We start from the raw sequence: 22,929 nt of genomic DNA on the forward strand, positions 1-22,929 counted from the left end.
GATGAGTATCTGCCGATGGCGAAGTGCTCAGATGATGCCTATCGCAACTGTGACCAGTGTGGAAGCTGTTGCATGCGTCATGCATCATTCACTACCAGTGGTTGATGCTGTATTTGTTTGTTGGAAAGTAGATAAGGAATATTTAAAACATGGTGAGCGGTATTTAATACAGGTGTTGAGACTTTGCATGAAAGCTGGTTCAAGACAAGAGGTATATATTCCCCGCTATTGTCAGGAGTATCTCCCCCGCATTTTTTGGATTACTTTGCAATGTTTATTCTTCTTTGTCGTGTGACCGATGGCCGGTGGCCGCGTAGCATCAATCAGAAGTTTGACATAGCGTGCTCCGCAGCCCCAGCTACCGCCGCTGCCGCGTGTGACCGTCGCACACGGCCCCTCAGATCTCATCTCGCCGAGCCCTGAGCCGGGTGTGTACCGCGGCCTGTCGGAGGAGCAGGCGGCCGCGCCCGACACCACCGACACCACCACCAGCAGCGGCGACAGCGGCGACGCACCCTTCAATCACCGCGAGGCGCTCCTCGAAGTGTTCGCCGATCTGGGGCTGCACCGCGAAGTCGTCCGCGACAGCCTGCGGGGCTACACAGAAGCTCTGTCGCGTCTGAGCGCCGGCAGGGCGGCGCCACCGTCGCTCGGCCCCGGGAACGTGGCGCCACTGAAGGGGATCTTGCGCGCGCCGGCGCCCGCTCGTGGCCACGGCCGCCACCGCCACCACCACCGGCACCGACACGGCGGCGGCACGGCGGCCCACGCCTCGGGGGCGGCACGCGACCGTGACGTCATACCCGAGGAGAGTGGTGACGTCACCGGCGAAGGGGATCCTATCGCTAGCGAGCCATCCCATGACCGTATTTTGGAGCTGAACGGCGATGGTGCTTTTGAGATCGGCGACAACGTCGGGTACCAAGATGAAATGGTTCCGGCTCCCGAGCAGGGCACTGACATGACACACGACTTGGACGATGGCGTCACACACGGGCCGAACGGTGACGTTACTTGCAAGCAGGACGACGACGTGACCTTCGATCCCAAAAATGACTACATCGTTGAGTTTGGAAGCGGGACTGACTCAGGGCTAGACAGTCGGTCCAATTTCAAATCAAAATAGCTCCGTGACGTGAGACCCAGCTTGCCACGTCATATCCGGCCAGAGCCATGAAGCCATGTGGGACCAGGCCAGCAGCGGCAGCGCTCAGTCTACCGTCGCATCTATCAACAAAGTTGGCTTCCTAACCAAGGTTGTAGATACTGCGCCCTCTCAAACTTTCAACGTCTGATTCCAGGCTTAGGGGACAAGACTTGAAGTGACGTCAGCAAGAACCGCATTGCACTGCGGCACGTGACATCTCAGTTATCTTCTACCGCCGATACTCGAGTTTGGAGGCACGCGTGGTCGTCTGCTTTTCATGCGGGTCAATATCGTGAAGGAATCGGAAAATGAACGAGTGGATGGTGTGTACGGGTTTCATCGCAAACCTACTCCAACAGTTCAAGTAGGTATGAAATGTGTATATAATATATGAGCATTGCTGCATCTGCCCCGTTTGCGTTTTAACGTCTTTTTTACTAGGCAGTCGTTAGCTGTGGCCAAGCCAACCCTGTGCCCAAGTGGCCGATGCGAAGTGTTAACATAGCGATGCAATGCGAATCTTCCTATTCGTAAATACCCTCGGAGTCGCAGCCGGTATCGCAGGCCGCGACTTGCGTGGCAAAGTGTGGTAATGTATACACTGCTTGCAAATAAACCCCACAAATTTCGACGCAACGGCTTTGTCTTATTTGAAGTTCTGGAGATGCAGACGGTCCAGTGCGAGAGGCGTAGATCGTACGGCACGAATAGGAAAACTCATTTTCTTCTACATCGCTGTCTCATCCTTGCTAAGCAACACTTGTATTTTTCCGTAGAAGACATCTTTTTATATTTTGCGATTTATGATGTCATTTTCAGATCAGGCTGCCATCTCAGATTTAATTTTGCTCTCTCCAGTTCCGAGATGATGCTTGGTAACGTCCTTGTGGTGGGCATAGCATTATATCAGTATCTGGGACAGCAAAATTGTAAGCCTGAATACGGAGCGTATGCGAGCCTGCACATTTTTATATCCTGACGTTTGCTTATTTATGTATGACGAGCATGAAATTTGCCGCTATTCATGACAAAGCTAGGTACGCCTTTCTTATACCCGAAAATGTTTTGAAACATGCCTGTATTGACGTTTGGTTTGTATTATGCAGGGGTAACTGTGTTCCTTCAGTCAGAACACAACGCAGCCCAGAGCGCCTGAGCTTCCAGTGTGTAATGAATAATGGCAACTGTGTGCTCATACAGCACTTGACCGCCGACTAGCCGGTGCTCCAGTGCGTGTCAGGAACACTGTCAAAGCGCGTGTTCTTTTATTTCAATAGAGGTAGGGTGCTCCGGCAGGGTCTGCACTTTATGAACTGTGAGGTGTGCACACAGACTGATGTCCAGTCAAGTAGCAACGGCCCGACACTTAAGCCCTAAAATAATCCCTATCCAAAACGCGCAGTGCGTGATTCGTGTAATATCAACAAAGCTTACACTTTTTTCCAGAACTCAATTTGATGACTTCGTATCATGCAGTGTACGTGTCACAAAACTGCTAACGAAGACTCCCCGTTGCGCCGATGGTGTGTGTATGTGTATATCGTAAGCAGTATGAAGACTCACTAAAAATGTGTATTTCAATAACCATACTGAAAATATTTCAATCATCTCACGGCGGGGCTTAGGCGGTAGGCGTCGTAGACGTTATTCTAGTCTAGGGGATCAATTTCCATTTCAACGCTTGCTTTCATAAGCTACACGTCGCCCTAGCTGCCTCAACCTTCTGATCCCAAGTATTAGCGCCCACCTGACTTCGAAAGCCCCTCTTTAGCCAGATATAATAAAACTGGGTACTGCTAAATTCCTCAGATAGTTATATTCCTTAAAAACAAGTGGTAATAACTCAATCAGAGGCAAAGGATGATAGGCTGCTTAGAACACTCTCTCCTGGTGTCAAGCAAAGGTTATCTCGCTGGACGAATCCACTGTAACATTCTGAAAATGCCTTCTTTTTCAGGCACTTCCATTTGAGGACAAGTTACTGGATTTTTAGACACGGGTGCGACTGGAAAAAGCAATTAAGCCTCGTAACATCACACCTATTGGTGCATGTGGTAGTAGCTCAATCAGAGGCAAAAGATGATAGGCTGCTTAGAACACTCTCTCTGGGTAGTGAAGCAAAGGTTGTCTCGCTTGACGAATCGATTGTAACATTCTGCAAATGCTTCCTTTTTCAGGCAGTCCCATTTAAGGACAGGTTACTGAATTTTTATGGACGGATGCGACTGGAAAAAGCAATTAAGCCGGGTAACATCACACCTATCGGTGCATGATTGCATGCCATTCATGGCTTGTAACACATTTATTGCGACAGTCTTCTGCAAAACCGCTGTCTTCAAGAACCTATCTCCCATAGGTTAACAGTTTCCCTGAGCAATAGGCTTCGTTAGCCATCCTGTTTCTAAAATAATCTCTCGAAATGAAAGTGCATTCATCACACACAGAATTTTATCATTTACTATGCCTGTGCATTACTCGACCAGTGAAGTTGGTGCATTCTCTGCCGGTGTGAATCATTTGTCAGGAATGCACTCTTAAGCATGAATGGTCTTCTTTCGCCCTGTTCATTCTGTTCGTCGAACCTGTTCATCGGAGTTGAGCCGTGACGTTTCCAATGGTTGACGTTTGACGTGACGTCTCTCAACGCATCTCGCACCTTCAGTGACCTCAGAGCTCTGTATCATGCACAGCTACATCATGTATCCGCTGGTGTTCCTAACGACGCTACCTCCGTCTGCCGTTTCCGCCATATTGTCCCACCACCACCGGGAGCAGCCGTCTAAACGCTGTAAAGTATTCACCAGACAATGACACCTTCGGCGTCCTGTGAACAGCATCGCCGACAGTTGTGTGGATATCTCCTAGAGTCATCAAAGGCAAGCGGTGCATCCAATGGTGAGGCGTTGCCATACTTCCAACAGAGCACGCAGGGTCCTGGCAAGGCTCCACAAGATCCGTGCTCCACTATTAAGAAGAGCTCTATCTCCACTGATTCATCGCGCTCTTCGACATCATCTCCCACAACTGTGGCCATATCTTCGGCATTGCGTCCCGCAACTTAAGCGGTCTTTTCATCTTCGCCTGCTCATTCTTCACCGACCTCCCCACTGCCGTCGTCACCTACTTCGCCGACCTCCCCACTGCCGTCGTCACCTACTTCACCGACCTCCCCACCGCCGTCGTCACCTACTTCACGACCGGCGCGTTCTCGTCGCTCGAGTTACGCTCCTTCGTGCCCTGCTTCTTGGGCTTCTCGGTGATGACGGTGTCTTTCATCTTGCTGTTAAGGTTGTTGAGCTTCACCTCGCCGGGCTGGAACGAGTCGGGGATGGTGATGCCGCTCTCTACGTAGTGCTTCAGCAGCAGCTTGGTGATATCTTCATGACCAGCAAGTTGAGCATCGTCGACCGGAGCGCTGCCCCAGCGGTCCTGAAAAACATCAGCGACAGCTGTAGGCTTTGCACCATTCGTTCTCAGATACTCGTCCTCAAGCAGATGCGCCTAGCATACGGATGATCAAGATGTGTTCTGGAATGTATGAAAAAGGAGACAGATGTTGACCTTGATCACCAATACAACTTATAGAGAGGCTCGAAGGCGTCTCTTTCAAAAACAGGAAAAAATGAAACGGAAACGGACGAAGCGATTATCGTGCGTTTGATAATATCACCAAAGATTAAGCGTGGGCTTGGAGACCATTACAACGTTGTCCCATGCAACACATTGAACCTACCTGGGCGGTGAGCTACAAAATATCTACCACATTTTACCTGGTCGCGAAGCGACTGTGATTTTGTGTCGTATCTTACGAAAATCAGGGTTACTATGTACCTTGCGCAAAGCCAAGACACTGCGCATGTTCCTTCCTGGTCATTATGGCATGTGGTCATTATGGCATACCTTGGCGTCGACCAGAACGCTGCATTTTTGCAGGAGGAATCTGACGATGTGAACATGTCCCTCGGCGGCCGCCAGGTGGAGCGCCGTCCGTCCGTCGTAGTCGGCCGCCTCCAGGTGCATCTCCATCAGGCTGTATGCACCGCGAGGGGTTATGGACAGCTACTGCAGACATTGTGATGACTGTCAGGTGCGGGAAGACTATTGCCATGCCACGCTCTTACGGGACACGCCATGGCTCATGGCCCTCGACGGACTCGCTTTAGAGAAGAACCTCTCATCAAAGTCAAGGTCAAGATTGAAGGTGACTATGAGCTGTGGTTGTAAAGTTTGGGTAGGAGCCGCTGGGAGGTTTCTTACAGCCTGGCCCACCAACGTTTTCATAACATTACAATACATGCACGTACCTCCACCGCCATTACCAAATCCCTCCCCTACGCCGGCTCTCGAGACGAAATCGCTGCCATCACCGCCGCCATCCTTACCTCCTCACCGCCGCCATCCTCGCCTCATCACCGCTTCCATCCTCGCCTCATCACCGCCGCCATTCTCACCTCCTCACCGCCGCCATCCTCGCCTCATCACCGCCCCCATCCTCCCCTTATCACCTCCGCCATCCTCGCCTCATCACCGCCGCCATCTTCGCCTCATCACCGCTTGCGTCCTCGCCTCATCACCGCCGCCACCCTCTCCTCATCCCCACCGCCATCCTCTCCTCATTACCGCCGTCATCCTCTCCTCATCCCCACCGCCATCATCGCCTCATCTCTGCCGCCATCCTCGCCTCATCACCGCCGCCATCATCGCCTCACCACCGCCGCCATCATCGCCTCGTCACTGCCGTCATCCTTACCTCACCATCGCTGCGATCCTCGCCTCATCACTGCCGCCATCCTCATCTCATCACCGCCGCCATCCTCTACTCATCACCGCCTTTCATTCTCGCCTCGTCACTGGGGTCATCCTTACCTCATCATCGCTGCGATCCTCGTCTCATCACTGCCGCCATCCTCGCCTTATCACCGCTTTCATCCTATCCTCATCACCGCCGCCATCCTCGCCTTATCACCGCTGCCATGCTCTCCTCATCACCGCCGCCATCCTCGCCGCATCACCGCCGTCATCCTCGCCTTATCACCGCTGCCATCCTCTCCTCATCACCGCCGCCATCCTCGCCGCATCACCGCCGCCATCCTCGCCTCATCACCACCGCCATCCTCGCCTCATCACCGCCGCCATCCTCGCCGCATCACCGCTGGCATTCTCGCCTCATCACCGCCGCCATCCTCGCCGCATCACCGCCGTCATCCTCGCCTCATCACCGCCGCCATCCTCGCCGCATCACCGCCGCCATCCTCGCCTCATCACCGCCGCCATCCTCGCCTCATCACCACCGCCATCCTCGCCTTATCACCGCCGCCATCCTCGCCTCATCACCGCCGCCATCCTCGCCGCATCACCGCCGCCATCCTCGCCTCATCACCATCGCCATCCTCGCCTTATCACCGCCGCCATCCTCGCCGCATCACCGCCGCCATCCTCGCCTCATCACCATCGCCATCCTCGCCTTATCACCGCCGCCATCCTCGCCTCATCACCGCCTTTCATTCTCGCCTCGTCACTGGAGTCATCCTTACCTCACCATCGCTGCGATCCTCGCCTCATCACTGCCGCCATCCTCATCTCATCATCGCCGCCATCCTCGCCTCATCACCGCCTTTCATTCTCGCCTCGTCACTGGAGTCATCCTTACCTCATCATCGCTGCGATCCTCGTCTCATCACTGCCGCCATCCTCGCCTTATCACCGCTTTCATCCTATCCTCATCACATCCGCCATCCTCGCCGCATCACCGCCGTCATCCTCGCCGCATCACCGCTGCCATCCTCTCCTCATCACCGCCGCCATTCTCGCCGCATCACCGCCGCCATCCTCGCCTCATCACCACCGCCATCCTCGCCGCATCACCGCCGCCATCCTCGCCGCATCACCGCCGCCATCCTCGCCTCATCACCATCCCGCTCTGCCTGACCTGACACCGGGGCCGAGAACCTGCAGTGTCTCCCGCCGGCATTACCTCCGCCCGTGCGGACCCACCTGTAGCGCTTGATGGCGGTGAGGTCGCCGGCGGCGGCGGCGAACAGCAGGCGGTGTACCATATCAGCCCGCTTCTCGTTGCTTGTCTTGCGCGGATCGATCTTCTCGCCGCTCGCCGAGACGTTGTCGAAGTGGTGGAAGTTGAAGCGGTACACGAGCTCCTACAGCGGCGGCATGAGCGGTGGGAGCAGTGAGAGTCACGTGATCCTGATGTGCAGTGCTTTACTGGATTGGTCAATGTGTTAGCTCAAACATGACTTCATATGAGGAACACACGTTTTGGAGCAAAAGAACAAAGGAGTTGTTATGCTGACGCAATACACCACCAGGTACTGGTTAAACTGCGTTATTATGCAGGCAGTGTTCATACGTCAATATTAGACCGCTGCGTTTGACCTTTCATAATTACAAGCACACTTCAAAAGCGTCGAGTATTGACTATGTAGTCAATGGTTGCTTCATAACGTCGCTAACTAGCATCTCCTTGTATTCTGGACGTCGGTGCCTGTGAACATAAGAACTTCGAACTCCTAGGTATGTGACCACGCCACCCGCGACGAAGGATGAGTGAGACGACTGTTGCTGGGGTACGACCAGGTAAGCAAGTGGGCCTAAAAGGTAACAGAGAGCAAGGAAAGAATGTGGACGGTTGTGTCTTAGCAGTGAGCAGCCCGTGGGGAGCAGCAGGGAAAAGAAACAACGAGGCAGTAAAGCACATGGAGTGAGCAAAGGACAAGAGAGGACATGTCACGCGACACAGGAAGCATTTTTACTGGAGAAAATATCGCACCAGGGATATACCAGGAAACCAGCAGGAAAATTAAGCAGCTGAATACAGAAAACACATAGGCAGGAACAGCTGGCTTACACGATATTGACCGGTGCAGTTTACACATATTACCATATAGATACAACAGGTCACACAATTTATGATGCCCTGTGTTCATGCATTGTGAAATATCGAGTTTCCATGCGCAGGTCTCATATAAAAGGGCTGTCAGGAAGATAAGTTGAGAACAAAGTCGGTGGTATTTCTCGGAGACGACAACAGCAATGCACCAAGCTGGATGTAGGTGCGCCCAAGCACGTGCAAACAAGCGGAAGTGGGGAGTGAAATGCTCAGGAAATTCAACTTTTCACTCGGCCGGACGCCCAGCCCTCCACACGTCATGACCGGCGTGACCACGCTCACCCAGCCGTCTGTCACGAACCTTGCAGAGCTTGACGCCGCGCACCGAGTTTCCGCAGCGGTCCAGGGCGGGCGAGTAGAGGGCGAGACCCATCACGTTCGGGATCACCAGCAGGATCACGCCCGACACGCCCGACTTGGCTGGCAGACCACACTGCAAAGTTGCCGCAGGCGCTCACCGACCTCGCGCCGCTCGGTCGCAACGTCAAGGTCAAGTCTTCAGGCAAGCGAGGTCACAAGGCAGCTTCAGGACAGGTATCCCACGTTGCCGAACTCGGCGCGGGCCGCGGCTACGGCAGCTCGCGAACGACCGTGGCTCTGACGACTGTCACGTGCCGTTACAAGATGGCGCAGTAAAAGTGAACTGTTGTAGACTCGCGAACGACCGTGGCTCTGACGACTGTCACGTGCCGTTACAAGATGGCGCAGTAAAAGTGAACTGTTGTAGACTTGTGGCCCGTCACGGACCAAAGCGGTTTTTTTTTGGGGGGGGGCGGGGGAGAAAAGAAATATTGGCGCGAGCGAACGCCCTAAAATAGATGTTCCAAAAAGGTGATCGACTAAAATAATCATTGTATCATACTAAACGCTGTCCCATTAAAGATATGGCGCTAATATAACGCGCATTTCAACGACCACGGCATGTTCATGTCTTATTACACAGGGTACGAGCCGAGCTGGACGGACATTAATGGCAATGCTTCGCCGCGGGCTCACATCAAATGGGATCTATCCGCCGAAGCCTCACCTTGAAGGCGAACTGTCCGCTGTAGTCGTACATGCCGCAGCTGTGCATGAGACAGAGGGTGTTGCGGACGGCTGAAGGCTCCAGCACGGCCTCGCCGGTGATGGGGCAGATGCCGCCGTTGGCCAGGGTGCCGGCGATCACCGATGCCGACTCACACGTGGCCTCCAGCGAGCACATCTGGCCGGCGACGGCGGGTCAGCGGGGTCACTGCTGGTCACCGGGGGTCACAGCTGACTCGGGATGGAGTGTTAGTGGACGACTGGCAGATGCTGGAGAACCGATGTCACGAGGTGACACGCCGGACAGGGAAGAGGCTGACAATGGACGGCAACAGCGGAAGGAAGGGGCAGAGGATCACGAGGGTACACTTCCGAGCAGAGGGTAGGCGTAACCAGCGGGCTGTTGCGTTGGGGAGCTGGCGGAAACAACGCAACACCTCTGGCGTGGGGAGGTGACGCCAACGGTGGGCCACGTTTAGGGTAGCTGGTGGTCACGTGCGAGCCCATCTGACGACGGGGAGAGGATATCTGATTAACGAACTGCTGCAGTGCTCGCGTGTGTGAGTGTGTGTGTGTGTGTGTGTGTGTGTGTGTGTGTGTGCGTGCGTGCGTGCGTGCGTGCGTGCGTGTGTGTGTGTGTGTGTGTGTGTGTGTGTGTGTGTGTGTGTGTGTGTGTGTGTGTGTGTGTGTGTGTGTGTGTGTGTGTGTGTGTGTGTGTGTGTGTGTGTGTGTGTGTGTGGTGTGTGTGTGTGTGTGTGTGTGTGTGTGTGTGTGTGTGTGTGTGTGTGTGCATGTGCGTGAACGTGTGTGTGAGGAGAGAGTACTGGTAGCTACGACGAAACCAAACTACAGGCGATCGAAACTTATCGTTGCAGTAAGACATTGCTAGGCTTTCCGTGACCACATACTGCCCCACCTGCTGTCCACGGCAAAAGGGCGTAAGTGCTATGTTAACTAATGGCTCTTAGGCCTTTTTGCTTTTGGATGGCAGCGAAGTCACCTCCTCTCACGACGGTTGTGGCGATGAAGACAATGAAAGAGCGGAATTGATGAAAAAATGGGAGTCAAACTCGGGTGCGTTCAAGTACAAAGATATTGTATCACTCACACTGTTCTAGAATGTATCCATTTACAGATAGCTGTGACAAAAGTGTAAGTAAACGCTTAGGTCTGAGGAGGCTTGGTTAAGCCCGAACCAACGGAGACCCTGCGGGAAAACATTTGCGTTCTGATTCGGATAGGTGTGGTACCCAGAACTGACTGGCTGTCATTCACAGGACTCAATGCGCTGAACTACGTTGTCCTCACTCTGTCAATCGGTGGCTTGCTATACTGGCTTGTCATCGGTGGCTTGTCAATACTGTGGCTTGCAACTGAAAACAACCCTAAACCCAAGACAATCTTTTTTCAGCTTCTGGCCTATCCCGTCCTTTTCGTTCAGTCCTGTGACCTGACCTCATCCGACCTAAGCTGACCTGAACACCGATTCACTTTCCTTCCTCTAGGCCACCCCGCTCACCTGGAAGTAGAAGTCCAGCGTCTCGCCGAGATCCTGGACGTGCGGGAAGCACTTGTTCTCGCGCATGAAGTAGGCCAGTGCGAAGTTTCTGTCGGCGGCCTGCCGCTCCGACAGGTACACGGCGTTGTTGAAGCCCAGGTACTCGCCGCCGGTCAGTCGGCGGTACGTCTGGAAGACGAAGTCGAACCGGTCCGCGATCGCCATTGTCGGCTGAAACAGGCCGGTCACGTGGCGTCACGGGCGTGCTGAGACAAGGTCACGTGACAGCCACCGTAGGTCGAACGGGGATCACCGGGTGTTGGGGGCGGTCTGATGAAGGTCCATGTAGACGACATAAGTCGTTTGACTGAACGGACACGTGATGTTCTAGGCGGTCTGAAGGACGGTCACGTGATAACAGAAACCATGTGGGACACGGTCACGTATTACGGCAGGCCACCCGAGGTTTGGTCACGTGATCATGATGGCTCCGTCACCGTGATCACAACCCGTCACAAGGTTACTCTAACCTGCCCTCAGGTGGGGTGGGATGAGGAGGGTGTCTGCGGCTTAACTGCGCCAAAGTCTGCATGCCTAAAGACAACTGAATCGTCCATCTTTAGGCATGCAAATTAGTAATGTTTCGTAAGGTCGCTGACATGGCTATCAGCAAAGGCAATTCCTCGTGTATCGTTCAATCTGATGCGACAGCGGAATGGCAGACGATGCCAATGCCGTTGAGATGTTTTTTTAGGCAAGTAGCAACTTGATTTAAGGATTTGCCATAACTCCATTGAGGTTGGGTAACGTCTAAAGGCAATATCAAGGTCAATACCAGACAGCTTTATCGCTGAAAACCTCATATGGCTCAGTTGTTGTTTTTTATTTCATTTTCACAGGGATGTCAACAGCCGGGCTAATTTGGCCTCAAAAAGGTCAGGGGGAGGTATCTTACCCAAAATTACCCCTATCAACCTATTTCTTTGAGCAACGTGCGGCCTAACGTTGTGCCAATCTATATCTCTAAGCATATCTGATTTTTTGTATCCCCTTGACTTTATGTGGGTCTAATAACGTTGCTGACCTGATACGAACACCAGTGACCGTTTGCTTAGAATAGGCATCTAGATTAAAGGTGGATTCGTAATGAGGTCTGAGCGGACTTGGACACCGATCTGGAATTTGACATTGTTTGACCTTATCTGACACGAAGGCCACGATCTGGAAACCTTGAATGATACAATAATGAGTTCACATAGGGGACTGCCGACCTTGTAGATTTGGTGTTTCTAGCTCCCTCATTCTTGAAAGCCTATGGCATCTATTGCCTCCCGCCACCCGCCCGCCCCCCTCCCCACCCCCCCACTGTGCATCCTGGTGCGTTGCATTCAAGTGGCCACCCAGGCGCGTGTTTAATATCGTGATAACTGCACGGCATGTTCACTTCACCTTAATCAGCGATGACGTCATGATAGCGCCAGCATTGATCATGGGGTTGTGCGGCTTCAGACTGTTGTCCAGCACCAGCTCGTTGAAGCTGCGACCGCTCGGCTCCTGACCGACGAAACTGCGATAAAAATGACGTCACTGGCAGAAAAATGGCATCATTGTACGCCGTGGCACTATTTCATGACACTACGCCGCTGCGGTGGTAGACATGTCTGTGACCTGCAGGCTGTACTAAAAGGAGATAGCTCCGAAGCCATTTCTTGCGCGCATACCCCGGATATGCCGCAGTGCGCAGCGGGGTGCCTAACGTTTCATCCCAACGTTGTTTTTCCAGCAACGTTCCTGTTCTACCATGAATTTCATCCTGAATAAAGGATATTCATCCCACGTTCAAGTGATCTGAATTGCGGGGTCGCAAACGTTCGCACTCAGCAGTCGTGTTTGTCCTGCCGGCAGCGTTACACGTGGCGACCTTTAGATTGGCACTTCCTATCTTCCCCATGTATTAGCGTCTAGCACGCCGTAAGGCCATGCTCGGACGCCAATCACAGTAAGATCGGCAATGATCTGAAGATCACATTAAAACATGGCTAGGTGGTAAGGCGTCAGTGCCTTCTTAACACATCCAACTGGAGAGGGCGCGTTTTCGGAGTCATCCCGGGTGACGAGTGCAGGTATTTGGTGGCCGTCCCCCCCCCCCCCTAGCTCACCTGTGCACGTATTCGGGTCCCTTCTCGGCGCAGGCGATGGCGTAGCTGATGGGCTTGCTGGTCGACTGGATGGTGAAGGGCACGCTGACGTCACCGATGGAGTACCGCTGCCCGTCGACGGTGCACACCGAGATGCCCCAGAGCGACGGGTCGAAGCGCTCCAGCTGCGGGATGTAGGAGGCCACCTGGCGCAGGAGGCCGCCAGCGCCATCAGAGGCGCGCCCAGGCGGGGCAGCGGTGGGCTGGAGGCAGAGGCGGAGACTGGGACAGGAACAAAGGCGGAGACAGGAACAGAGCCGATGATTAGGAGGGGGAGGGAGACAGTGACAACATAGGACAGAGACGAAAAGGGAGTCAAGTGCAGAAAAAGCAGGGCCGGGGAGACATAAGGACGTGAACAGGACCACGGACAAAATTCAGGACATGGGCAGAGGCGCAACCAAAGGCATGCTTTACGGCAAGGGAAATGCCAACTACCATTTGTTCTTCATATGAATGTGCTGGGCGAACACGACAATGCATTCCCGAGCCTGCTTGTCAATAGCTATGTTACTATTAGAAGTGCCCATTCAGCTCTCTTTTCGATTGACACTCTACCTGAATCCCCGAATGCGGACCTCGCTCTCTGAGCAGGGTTAGAAGCTCAATTGGAATTACGCGGTAAACTACTTTCGGTGTCATAAACGTTCCTGCTCATTACCCCAGTGTAGAAGAAGCCGGTATGAAACAAGACAAGCTAGGATAAGCAACATCAAATTGTTTTGGTTGGCTGCGTATTTGGGCTCTCGGGCGCTATTACAACATGCTTGTACAACGCTAATGCCACCTCGGCCCCCGCCGCTGCCGCTGAGCCGCTAAGCCGCTGAGCCGCTAAGCCGCTGAGCCGCTAAGTCGCTGAGCCGCTAAGCCGCTGAGCAGCCAGCCGCTAGTATTACTGCCGAGCCACATACGCAGAGTGAGTAGTTTCCTCAGAACAGCTGCGAAAGCGGGCCAGCCAAGGTCATTTTCGTTCCAATGTGTCCCAATACGTAAAGGTCATTTGTGTCCCCATGTCAGCCACCCGCTGACCTTTCCGCTATCGTCCTTCTCGCAGAGTTCGTACAGCTCCTCGAGGTGCTCGCAGAGACTCTCGAAGTGCGGAATCACGAGATCACCCGTCAATGCCTTGTGGATGATGTCAATGTTGTCCATGATGACACTGGAAACAGACAAGACGTCAGCCTCCGAGTGGACCGCTGAACTAGACACTGAACGAGTAATAGATAATTTGCCACTGCGTTCGTGCGTGTGTGTGTGTGTGTGTGTGTGTGTGTGTGTGCGTGTGTGTGTGTGTGTGTGTGTGTGTGTGTGTGTGTGTGTGTGTGCGTGTGTGTGTGTGCGTGTATGTGTGTGTGTGTGTGCGTGTGCGTGTGTGTGTGTGTGTGTGTGTGTGTGTGTGTGTGTGTGTGTGTGTGTGTGTGTGTGTGTGTGTGTGTGTGTGTGTGTGTGTGTGTGTGCGCGCGCGCGTGTGCATGCATACGTACCTACGTGCGTGTGCATACGCCTTCATATTTTATTACCGTATCGCTCACCATGGATCCATCATCAGCGCGTGCTCGACAGTACCTGAGTTGGCCGCTCACCCCTTAAACACGTCCTCATCGAAGCAGAGTCCGTCGGAGGCCCAGAAGCGTACGTCGCTGGCGCAGTTGGCCTGGATGCTGGCGATGGCGCGTCTCATTTCGACCAGACGCGGGTCCGTCTGCCGCAGGCCGGCCAGTGCCAGTGCCTGCCCATCGGAGGTCATGTAGAGGTCATGGGCAGGTCACTGGCAGCCGAGCACAGATTCCATACACAAGTCACGCACAGGTCACCAGGAGTGTACGTATTATGCAAAGGTCTTTGAGGGCACGTCAAGGCCGTCGGCGGTCAGCGCCTGCGTGTGAGGAGGCGATGCGAAGGTCAGGTAAAGCTCATTAACGGTACCCGATGTCTGAAACAGGTGGGAATTAGAAAGACCAGGGAGTCAAGGTCACGGTTACCGCTTTGGCACGGAAGAGCAAGCGTTCATCAGAGAGCAGGGGGCTCAGTTCGCAAATATGCACCGATGAGTCACATACAGTACTTGTAGAAAATCGTGCATATGAAGTAAGGTTAGGGCCTTCCACAAGCAAGGCATAGAAGCATTTGCATGGCTGTCCATCGTATGCATTATCATCACGCCTGGAAAGCTGAGTCATCCAATGGTTGTGATGAACTCAGCACACGGAGCCGACGCAACACCGAGAATACACTTGCCTCCAGGAATTTGGTGACGTTGACTCTTCCCGACTTGTCGCTAGCCCGGAACATCTCACAGAGCTTGTCTTCCACATGTGAAAGGGTGTGGCGATTTTGCCTGCAACAGAACAACCAGTGCATAGAAGGCGTCGTAAACAGCACATGCATTCATCCTACCGGCAATACGTTGGCGCACACTTGCTTCACATAACTCTAGTCGGACCACGACAACACGCCGTGTCCGCATGTCTGGCGCCAGCATGGCTGAAGTCCACCAAGGCGCTCTATGCTCACGCCCGCCACTGACGAGAGTCATCCGCACGCACCCGTTCTGTCGGATCTGTTCAAGTTTCTTCTCAATGTCGCCCAAGTTGCCAGAGGAGCGCCGCCTCGTCAGTTTGGACCTTTTGCTGGCCAATAGCTGGTCCTCCACCACCGTCTGCATCGGGTCCTGCGACATCAGACATGAAGTCCGTGAAAGTCCATGAAACGCACTTTGCGAGTGTAGCTCCTGGTGGCTCACAACCGACATGGAATCATGAACAATCACCAATTGATCACCAGGCGGTGTGAGTCGGAATCCATCACCGAAACGATATCTCGCTGGGCCAGTAACAGTCAGACCAGCCGAGACAGCTAGACCAGTCGGGGCAGCCAGACCAGTCGAGGCAGCCAGACCGGCTGGGTCTGCCAGATCAGCCAGGTCGACCAGACCAGCTGGGCCAGCCAGACCAGCTGGGCCAGCTAGACCAGCCGGGCCAGCCAGACCAACCGGGCCAGCTAGACCAGCCGGTGCAGCTAGACTAGCCGGGCCAGCTAGACCAGCTGGGCCTGCCAGATCAGCCAGGTCGACCAGACCAGCTGGGCCAGCCAGACCACTCGGGCCAGCCAGACCATCCGGGCCAGTCAAACCAGTTGAGACAGCCAGACTAGCCGCGACAGCCCAGCCAACCAGAACAGCTGGCTCTCAGCGGGCATCACTGCGACCAAATGGAGCCGCATGCAAACCTGTTGTGAAGACGTTAATCGCATCACTTCGTCAGAGAAATTCCTGCTCTGTGTGTGATTATTTTGCAAGACTAACACGCTCCGCAATTTCGTCAGTTTTCAGCCGTCCGTGCTGGTTAGCTACCAACTGGCTGTCAGAGATGACGTACGCATACGTACACAAACGTACACAAACGTACACAAACGTTGTTTCCGGTATACCAGAGCGCGTGCGTGGCACACATCAGTTGTGCGTCCCTTGGTTCACCGGCTGAGCTGCGAGAACAGCTCTCGTCTTCTCCAACGCTTCCTTTAAAATCTCGGCATTCAAGGTCGGCATGAGACCAACCCATTGCGAGTTGTATCACGCTTGGCAACGCGCCGCGGCGCGCCAGGCCTATCTTGGAATCCTGGCAGGTGTGTGACACCACAACCCCGGTTTTGATATGCGGTTATCTATGATGGTGTAGACACGAACTGGAAGTTGAAAAAGAAACGTGACAAGACAAGGGTTAGGCTTGGCCTGCGTGGTCTGCGTAAAAAGTAGTGTATCATTATGCGCATTTGAAATATGTTTTTGTGTAAATGTCGCTGAAGATCACGGGCTATAACTAACTCGTGTGTTCACGATGGCAGCTCGAGTTGATGTTCGCGGGGCGCGAGTGAAATATCGGAGATGGCAGAAGAGCAGCGGATGCAAGGGAATGTTTTTGGTCATAGGCAAGGATGAGTCGCTAGCGATAGCCCTACGGTAACGTCACTGGGAGTCAATCGCTGGGAGTCCCAAAACGTTAATAAACCAGCGGTCATTTGCGAATCTGCAACGGTTTTCAATGGGCGGTTGGCCGGATTTGCCAGATTACATCGGGATTTCGTCGTTCCTAAGAATCTATAAACCTGTTGAAGGAAAACGTTATTGCTACCACTGATTTGAGTTATTTAGGCCAATTGATAGCACTTCATCTCCCAGAAAAGCGGCTTTGGTGGCACGATGGGGCCGACATGTTTGAGAGTTTTACGCCTTCAAAAAAGAAGCATAGATAAGACAGTAGTACTAGGCTTATTCCTTGGAAAAACTAGGAGAATAGAGATAAAGTTAGGTTGATATTTCGGCAACATGCCGCAATCGAAACGATAGCAGAAGGCCTCTGGTGATGCTTCGATTGCGGCATGTTGCCCAAATATCAAACTACCTATATCCCTATTATCCTGGTTTTTCCGAGGAATAAGGCTAATGCGACTGTCTTATCTATGGGACTAATGTTCCTCGCTGATGCACTGAACAACTTACGTATAGATAAATGCACAAGTGAAAGGAGTCGGGTTTCTTGTCGGGTTTCCCCGCATCATTTTCTGGTTAAAGGGAATGTTCCACATTTGAAGACATCGAAGCAAGTGCCGTATATGATGAAATGAGTTCACTTATAACTATTGGCATGCTTTTAAGCGGAGAGAAGCGCTCTTGACAGTAAATTTTCTGCTTAGTGAATACGCTCCTCAATGCGTCGTGGTTTGATTACGTCATCCCTTCACCTTGGCATTGCGGGAAACATATTACGTCTGTCGGAATGCATACACTGTCCCTTTGTCGTCACTTGAGATGCCGTGGGTTAATATTGAAGGTAGTCTTCCCCGGGAGATGCACATGTCCCACGCTGTCAAAAAGTGCAACTCCATTCTTTTCTACCGGCATAAAATTCGACACCACTTTACGTCCGAGGTTTGTAAACTCCTCATCCTGTCCCACGTTATCCACTATCTTCTGCAGTGCCTCTCCGTCTGGGGTAGGGCTGGAACGTGTTACCTAAACAGGTCGGAAGGGGTGGTAAACTTTGGGGCCATGATCATCACCGAGGCTCGCCACCGAGATTCGATGGCGACGGCTGTCGCTATGTTCAGGGCCTTTGGAGGAAGCGTTCCACATTTATATGGGATTTTGAGCTGAAATAACCATTTTCGAGACCTGTCGGTCATGTTCACGATCCTGCCCCACTTTAGACCTAAGCCCATCTAGTTTCTGAGTTACACGCCCCCGAAGATGGGATAATGCTTATCGGGGAGAGCATTTCAAAGTCACCTTGTCACTCATGACGTCATAATAAGGTCATTCAAATCCTGCTATCCCACAGGCCATGCGGCGATCAAGGCCAATAAAAATATCATTGTCGAGGCGTTCATATCCGGCGGTCGTGAGCGCGATTCCAGATATAACGGCTGTCAATGCGCTCTCAATCAGTATTGTGCAAGGTACATTAACATAACCCAATTATGACGCATTGAGGAGCGTATTTTGTAACGAGAATTGTGCCGTCTAGAGCAGTCTTTCACTAACAAAGCATACCAATAGTTTAAAATGAGCTTGTTCCATCATATCTGATGCTTGCTTCAATATCTTCAAATGTGAAACATTCCCTTTAATGACCCACCATTGCTCTGGTCTCGACCCGGTTCCTGTTCACCCCACGTACCGCTCCACGCCAGTGTACCACCTGCCACGGGCACAAGCAGTACGCAGCCACGGGCACGAACAGTATGCAGCCACGGGCACGAACAGTATGCAGCCACGGGCACGAACAGTATGCAGCCACGGGCACGAACAGTATGCAGCCACAGGCGCCCTAAATCTGCCAGCTCCCTGTCTGTTGGAGGCACCCACTACCTCTTCGTATGGCGCGACCTCATCCTGGAGCCGCCTGCCGCCCGCGTCACCGCCCACACCCGCAGGGAGCTCTGTATCGTAGTGGACGATACGCTTGCCATTGTGTAACATGTTATGGCCATAAATGATTATTACGCTTTTGACAAAGTGTGTGAACGACGGAATGATCAATGAGGTGCGCATGTGTTCACGTTGCCATTTTTATGCTTCATTTATGTTACTGTTATATTTGTACTAAAGCAAGCTAACCTACTTGTTGGAGTGGTTCGTCAATGAAATAAATTTGAATGTGACCTTGATCCTAGCTGGTGCATCGTGCAGCCTGTCTGCGGGCTTCCACTGGCACATGCGCCTCAGCCTTCCCACGGGATAAGCTTTTTTGGGCACATGCTGCGAGTTACTTCTCATGCCACATACGGCTGCACACATAAACACACACATACATACACACATACACACACACACACACACACACACACACACACACACACACACATACACACACACACACACACACACACACACACACACACACACACACACACACACACACACACACACACACACACACACACACACACACACACACACACACACACACACACACACACACACACACACACACACACACACACACACACACACACACACACACACACACACACACACACACACACACACACACACACACACACACACACACACACACACACACATTATGTATATATACACCTGTACACATATTTTAATGATCAAGGGTAAAGACCAAGTTAAAGTGTGTACATTCAAGTATGGGTATATATATGCAAGCATTTGAGCGGAGAAGGCGCCAATTTGATTCACTAAGATCCCAAAGACTAACAGCTGGGAGTACCAAACTCGCAGGGTAGGTAGCGCTCCATGTAAATTAGTTGGTATCCAAATTTGATGATTAAGCTTCAACTAACTTACAGGTAGACACCTTTTCTAGGCAAAAAGTCACTCGCTTTCATATAAGATGTGTGACTTTATCTGGTCCTGGAAATGCTTAACGACCAAAGTTCTCGGAGATTATTCAGTAACTTCTAGTCATAATCGACGTCAAAACCATCCTGGGCGGCATTTTCCTATTACCAAACAGTTGATTGAATTAGTTTTGGATCAGTCACCTCTACTGACCTTATTGAAATAAAAAAGAGTCTGTTGGCCATCAAGGCACCAAATAAGTCAAAAAAGCGCAAAAACATAACTAAAGCTTTTCTGCAAAACGTAGATTGGGTTTGACCTTGATCTAGCGTATGTGTCGTATCCAACGGCAATAGACTAAGTTGTTGTTATAACTTCCATTTTGTAATTACCAAAACCACTTCAAACTTGCATAACTTTTTCTTACCTCCCGTTGTCACATCAGATTGAAAAATTATCCGAGAATTGCCTTCATTGACATCCATAGTCTGACTTAAACCTGCTACAGATCAGCAACTTTGTAAAGTTTACTTAACTTTACGCACCAAAAGATCAGCTGTTCAATTACGCACAGCCATCAAAAGCTTGGCGCGATCGAGCTGCCCTGTTCAAAAATTCAAAAAATCCTTCTGGAAGAACCTCAAGGGGGAGGCGAATTGACCCCATCACATGAGCGCCTGTTAAAGAAGGCATGGCGTTTGGATTGTTCGGTCGTTTAAGCTACATGTAATATGCTAATTCGCGGCTGTCCTACATGACCAAATAAATAAGAACACTCAGGAGCACCAAAGACGACTCCGAAGTACTAAGAGTGTAAAACAGCACATGTATTTGCATTATTCGTCAGAGTAACTGGTTTCGTACTACGTCCGCTAAGACACAATAAAGAGGCACCCTAACCAGGCTGATTGAATAACCTTTAATTTATGTCAGTCTTACAGGAAGCACGCATTTCATCGATAAAAAGACGTAAATATGAGCTTTATGGATCATATTGCTAGTTCCTTCTGCTTCCGCGTTAGCAAAAAAAAGAAGAAAAACAATTACGCGTGCTTTTTTGTTTGTTTTCTTTGTATTGGCTCAGATGCTTATCACATACACAGAATATGTTTTTTGTATTAAAGGTGATGGTGACGCTGATGTTGATGAGACTGGCACAATATACAAACATTGTTGTTTATATGCCATTACCAACTACATTATTCCATAAAACTCAAATACCGGCCCACGCCGCCCCTCCCGGTGGCGCTGCTTCCACTGCAGGGGAAAGCGAAACTTCAACAGTGTCACGTCGTGTGAGCTGCGTTCGCTGCGTCGCTCTGAGATCACACCGTACCTGTTTGGAGAGCGACCACTTGAGCTTCTTCTTCTCCGTGTGCTCCCCGTTCTGCGCCATGGTAGTGACTGAGTGGTGGCGATTTCGGACCGGGCGGCCGCCTGCCGGAGCACTCGGCGACCCCTATCAAGGTCACGGGCGGACCTGCCCAAACCGCCCTCTGGGTCGGGGTGCCCCCCCCCCCCTCCCCCTCCCCGTGTAGCCGGGGAAGCGTACGTGCCTGTGTGTTCTTTCTGCGTAGATGGCTGGTGCTGATGGGCTCGACCGGTTTGTCTGATGTAGCCGGTCGGTTCGTCTGATGTAGCCGGTCGGTTCGTCTGATGTAGCCCCTCGGTTCGTCTGATCTAGCCGGCCGGTTCGTCTGATGTAGCCGGCCGGTTCGTCTGATGTAGCCGGCCGGTAATTCAAGCATGCTTAAAGGTTATTCTTAGGCATATATGGGCATTCTTGGGCTCTATAGGCCATATAGGCACTCTTCGGAGCACCACTTAGGAGAAATCCCAGTGATATGTCATTGCAAAACAGCCGTGTTGACATGATCTTCTCTGATGGATCCTGTCTGTTGTTCCCGGATGATCGCCCGCACAGTGAAAATCATTTATGCTCAAACATACCGGGGTGAGTCAGTTGTTTATATGTCCTCATATATATATATATATATATATATATATATATATATATATATATATATATATATATATATATATATATATATATATATATATATATATATATATATATATATATATATATATATATATTCGCGTGTACTTAGGCAGCATGCTTTCGTTAACGCAAGTTTTGTTATATGCAAAGGAAAATGAACCCTTAATCAGTTTCTTGTGTGTTTGCTCGATTCTTCTACTTTAAGCCCTCATTGTTTTCGGCAAGTCAAAATCGGTTTGAAATAAGGCTTACTGTCTATTGCAAGAGGCTAGTAGCCTTGTAATGGACAACCCAGCAGGAGACCGAGACCAGCTGAAGTGCACCAATAAAGTGTATGAATTTAAATGCTCGCAGGAAGACTGCCGGCTCCTCAGCTCGACCTGCACTGGAATGACAATGGCGTATTTGTCGCTACGCAAGATAGTGCACTTTCAGGAGGGAGTGCCGGACCGGCATGTGCGCAAAACCCATAATCAAAAACTCTTACGTCCATGCCTTACTGAAAACACACTGATTCTAAAGTCATGTCCAAACAAAGGCCGTTTACAGGTTCTCGAAGCCATCCTCATCAAAGAAACCGTGCCTGACTTAAACATACAGCTTAAATCACGCATCACTTTTGATTACTTCAGTCACCCAATGGCAGCAAGGCGATTCGATGTCTTGAACTTGCCATGGTGTCAAACCGGCTTGAAAAGTGATGTGTACCTGTTAGTATGTGTTTTGTAATTTGATCCAATATTCGGATATATAATATGTTAGCTGACGGGTCACCTTCGATCATCTCTCGCAGAGCATGCCTCGTATTTAGCCATACTCCATATGCTTACATACATATGTTTCCGTCCGACTGTTTTATATTGCTTTGAGGATAGGGAACGAAAGTGCTTGAAATGTTGCCTTCAGATAATGTTAATGGCTGTAAACGAACTGTTTTACGACTTTCTGAAAACAAGGAAGGATTTAATTCGAAAAATCGAGCAAACGCCTAAGAAGCTGATTCAAGGTACATTTGCTTTTACAAACTTGCATGAAATGAAATGCTGAGCCTTTGAAGATATTGAAGTAAGCATCAAAAGTTGTAGAAATATGCTCACTTATAACAGTTGGTACACCTTTAAGTAGAAAAGACTGCTCTAGACAGCATGCCTTCTCTTGCTAGTAAATATGCTGCTGAAAACACTATTGTTTGATTATGTCATGGCGCCTTGCACCACATGGATTGAGAGCCTTTCATCTGTAAATGAGCTGTACACGGGATGTTACACCAGATACGAACGTCTCGAACATTTTGTTTTGCCTTGATCACCGTGTGGTCAGTGAAATGGCGGGACTCGAGTGAC

General features: G+C 51.3%; 2 protein-coding genes across 2 annotated transcripts in view; one reads left to right on the forward strand and one right to left on the reverse strand.

Moving 5' to 3' along the window:
- LOC119089594 (peritrophin-1) overlaps nucleotides 1-22,929 on the forward strand; it is an 81,948-nt gene that overhangs the window by 15,755 nt on the left and 43,264 nt on the right. The gene's annotated exons all lie outside the window — the stretch shown is intronic.
- LOC119089582 (glutaminase kidney isoform, mitochondrial) lies at nucleotides 2,399-20,979 on the reverse strand. The gene is made up of 13 exons (XM_037212338.1): nucleotides 20,921-20,979; nucleotides 15,320-15,444; nucleotides 15,012-15,111; nucleotides 14,357-14,502; nucleotides 13,803-13,932; nucleotides 12,735-12,919; nucleotides 12,025-12,142; nucleotides 10,597-10,806; nucleotides 9,079-9,255; nucleotides 8,353-8,484; nucleotides 7,142-7,302; nucleotides 5,048-5,177; nucleotides 2,399-4,576 (listed from the first exon to the last, which is right to left on the reverse strand). The coding sequence occupies exons 2-13, from the start codon at nucleotides 15,436-15,438 to the stop codon at nucleotides 4,334-4,336; spliced, it is 1,851 nt and encodes a 616-aa protein (XP_037068233.1). The 5' UTR covers nucleotides 15,439-15,444; nucleotides 20,921-20,979; the 3' UTR covers nucleotides 2,399-4,333.

This window comes from Pollicipes pollicipes, unplaced genomic scaffold, assembly GCF_011947565.3.
Source record: "Pollicipes pollicipes isolate AB1234 unplaced genomic scaffold, Ppol_2.1 Scaffold_1600;HRSCAF=1878_pilon_pilon_pilon, whole genome shotgun sequence".
In the NCBI taxonomy this organism is placed as follows: Eukaryota; Metazoa; Arthropoda; class Thecostraca; order Pollicipedomorpha; family Pollicipedidae; genus Pollicipes; species Pollicipes pollicipes.

What these genes read in the sequence shown, in the direction of transcription:
- LOC119089582 (XM_037212338.1), bottom strand. Translation starts at nt 15,438, where the DNA reads ATGCAGACGGTGGTGGAGGACCAGCTATTGGCCAGCAAAAGGTCCAAA. An exon ending in GATGAGGACGTGTTTAAGGG is followed by an intron (nt 13,933 to 14,356) that starts GTGAGCGGCCAA and finishes GTCTGTTTCCAG; the next exon opens with TGTCATCATGGACAACATTG. An exon ending in GCGGACAGTTCGCCTTCAAG is followed by an intron (nt 8,485 to 9,078) that starts GTGAGGCTTCGG and finishes GCAACTTTGCAG; the next exon opens with TGTGGTCTGCCAGCCAAGTC.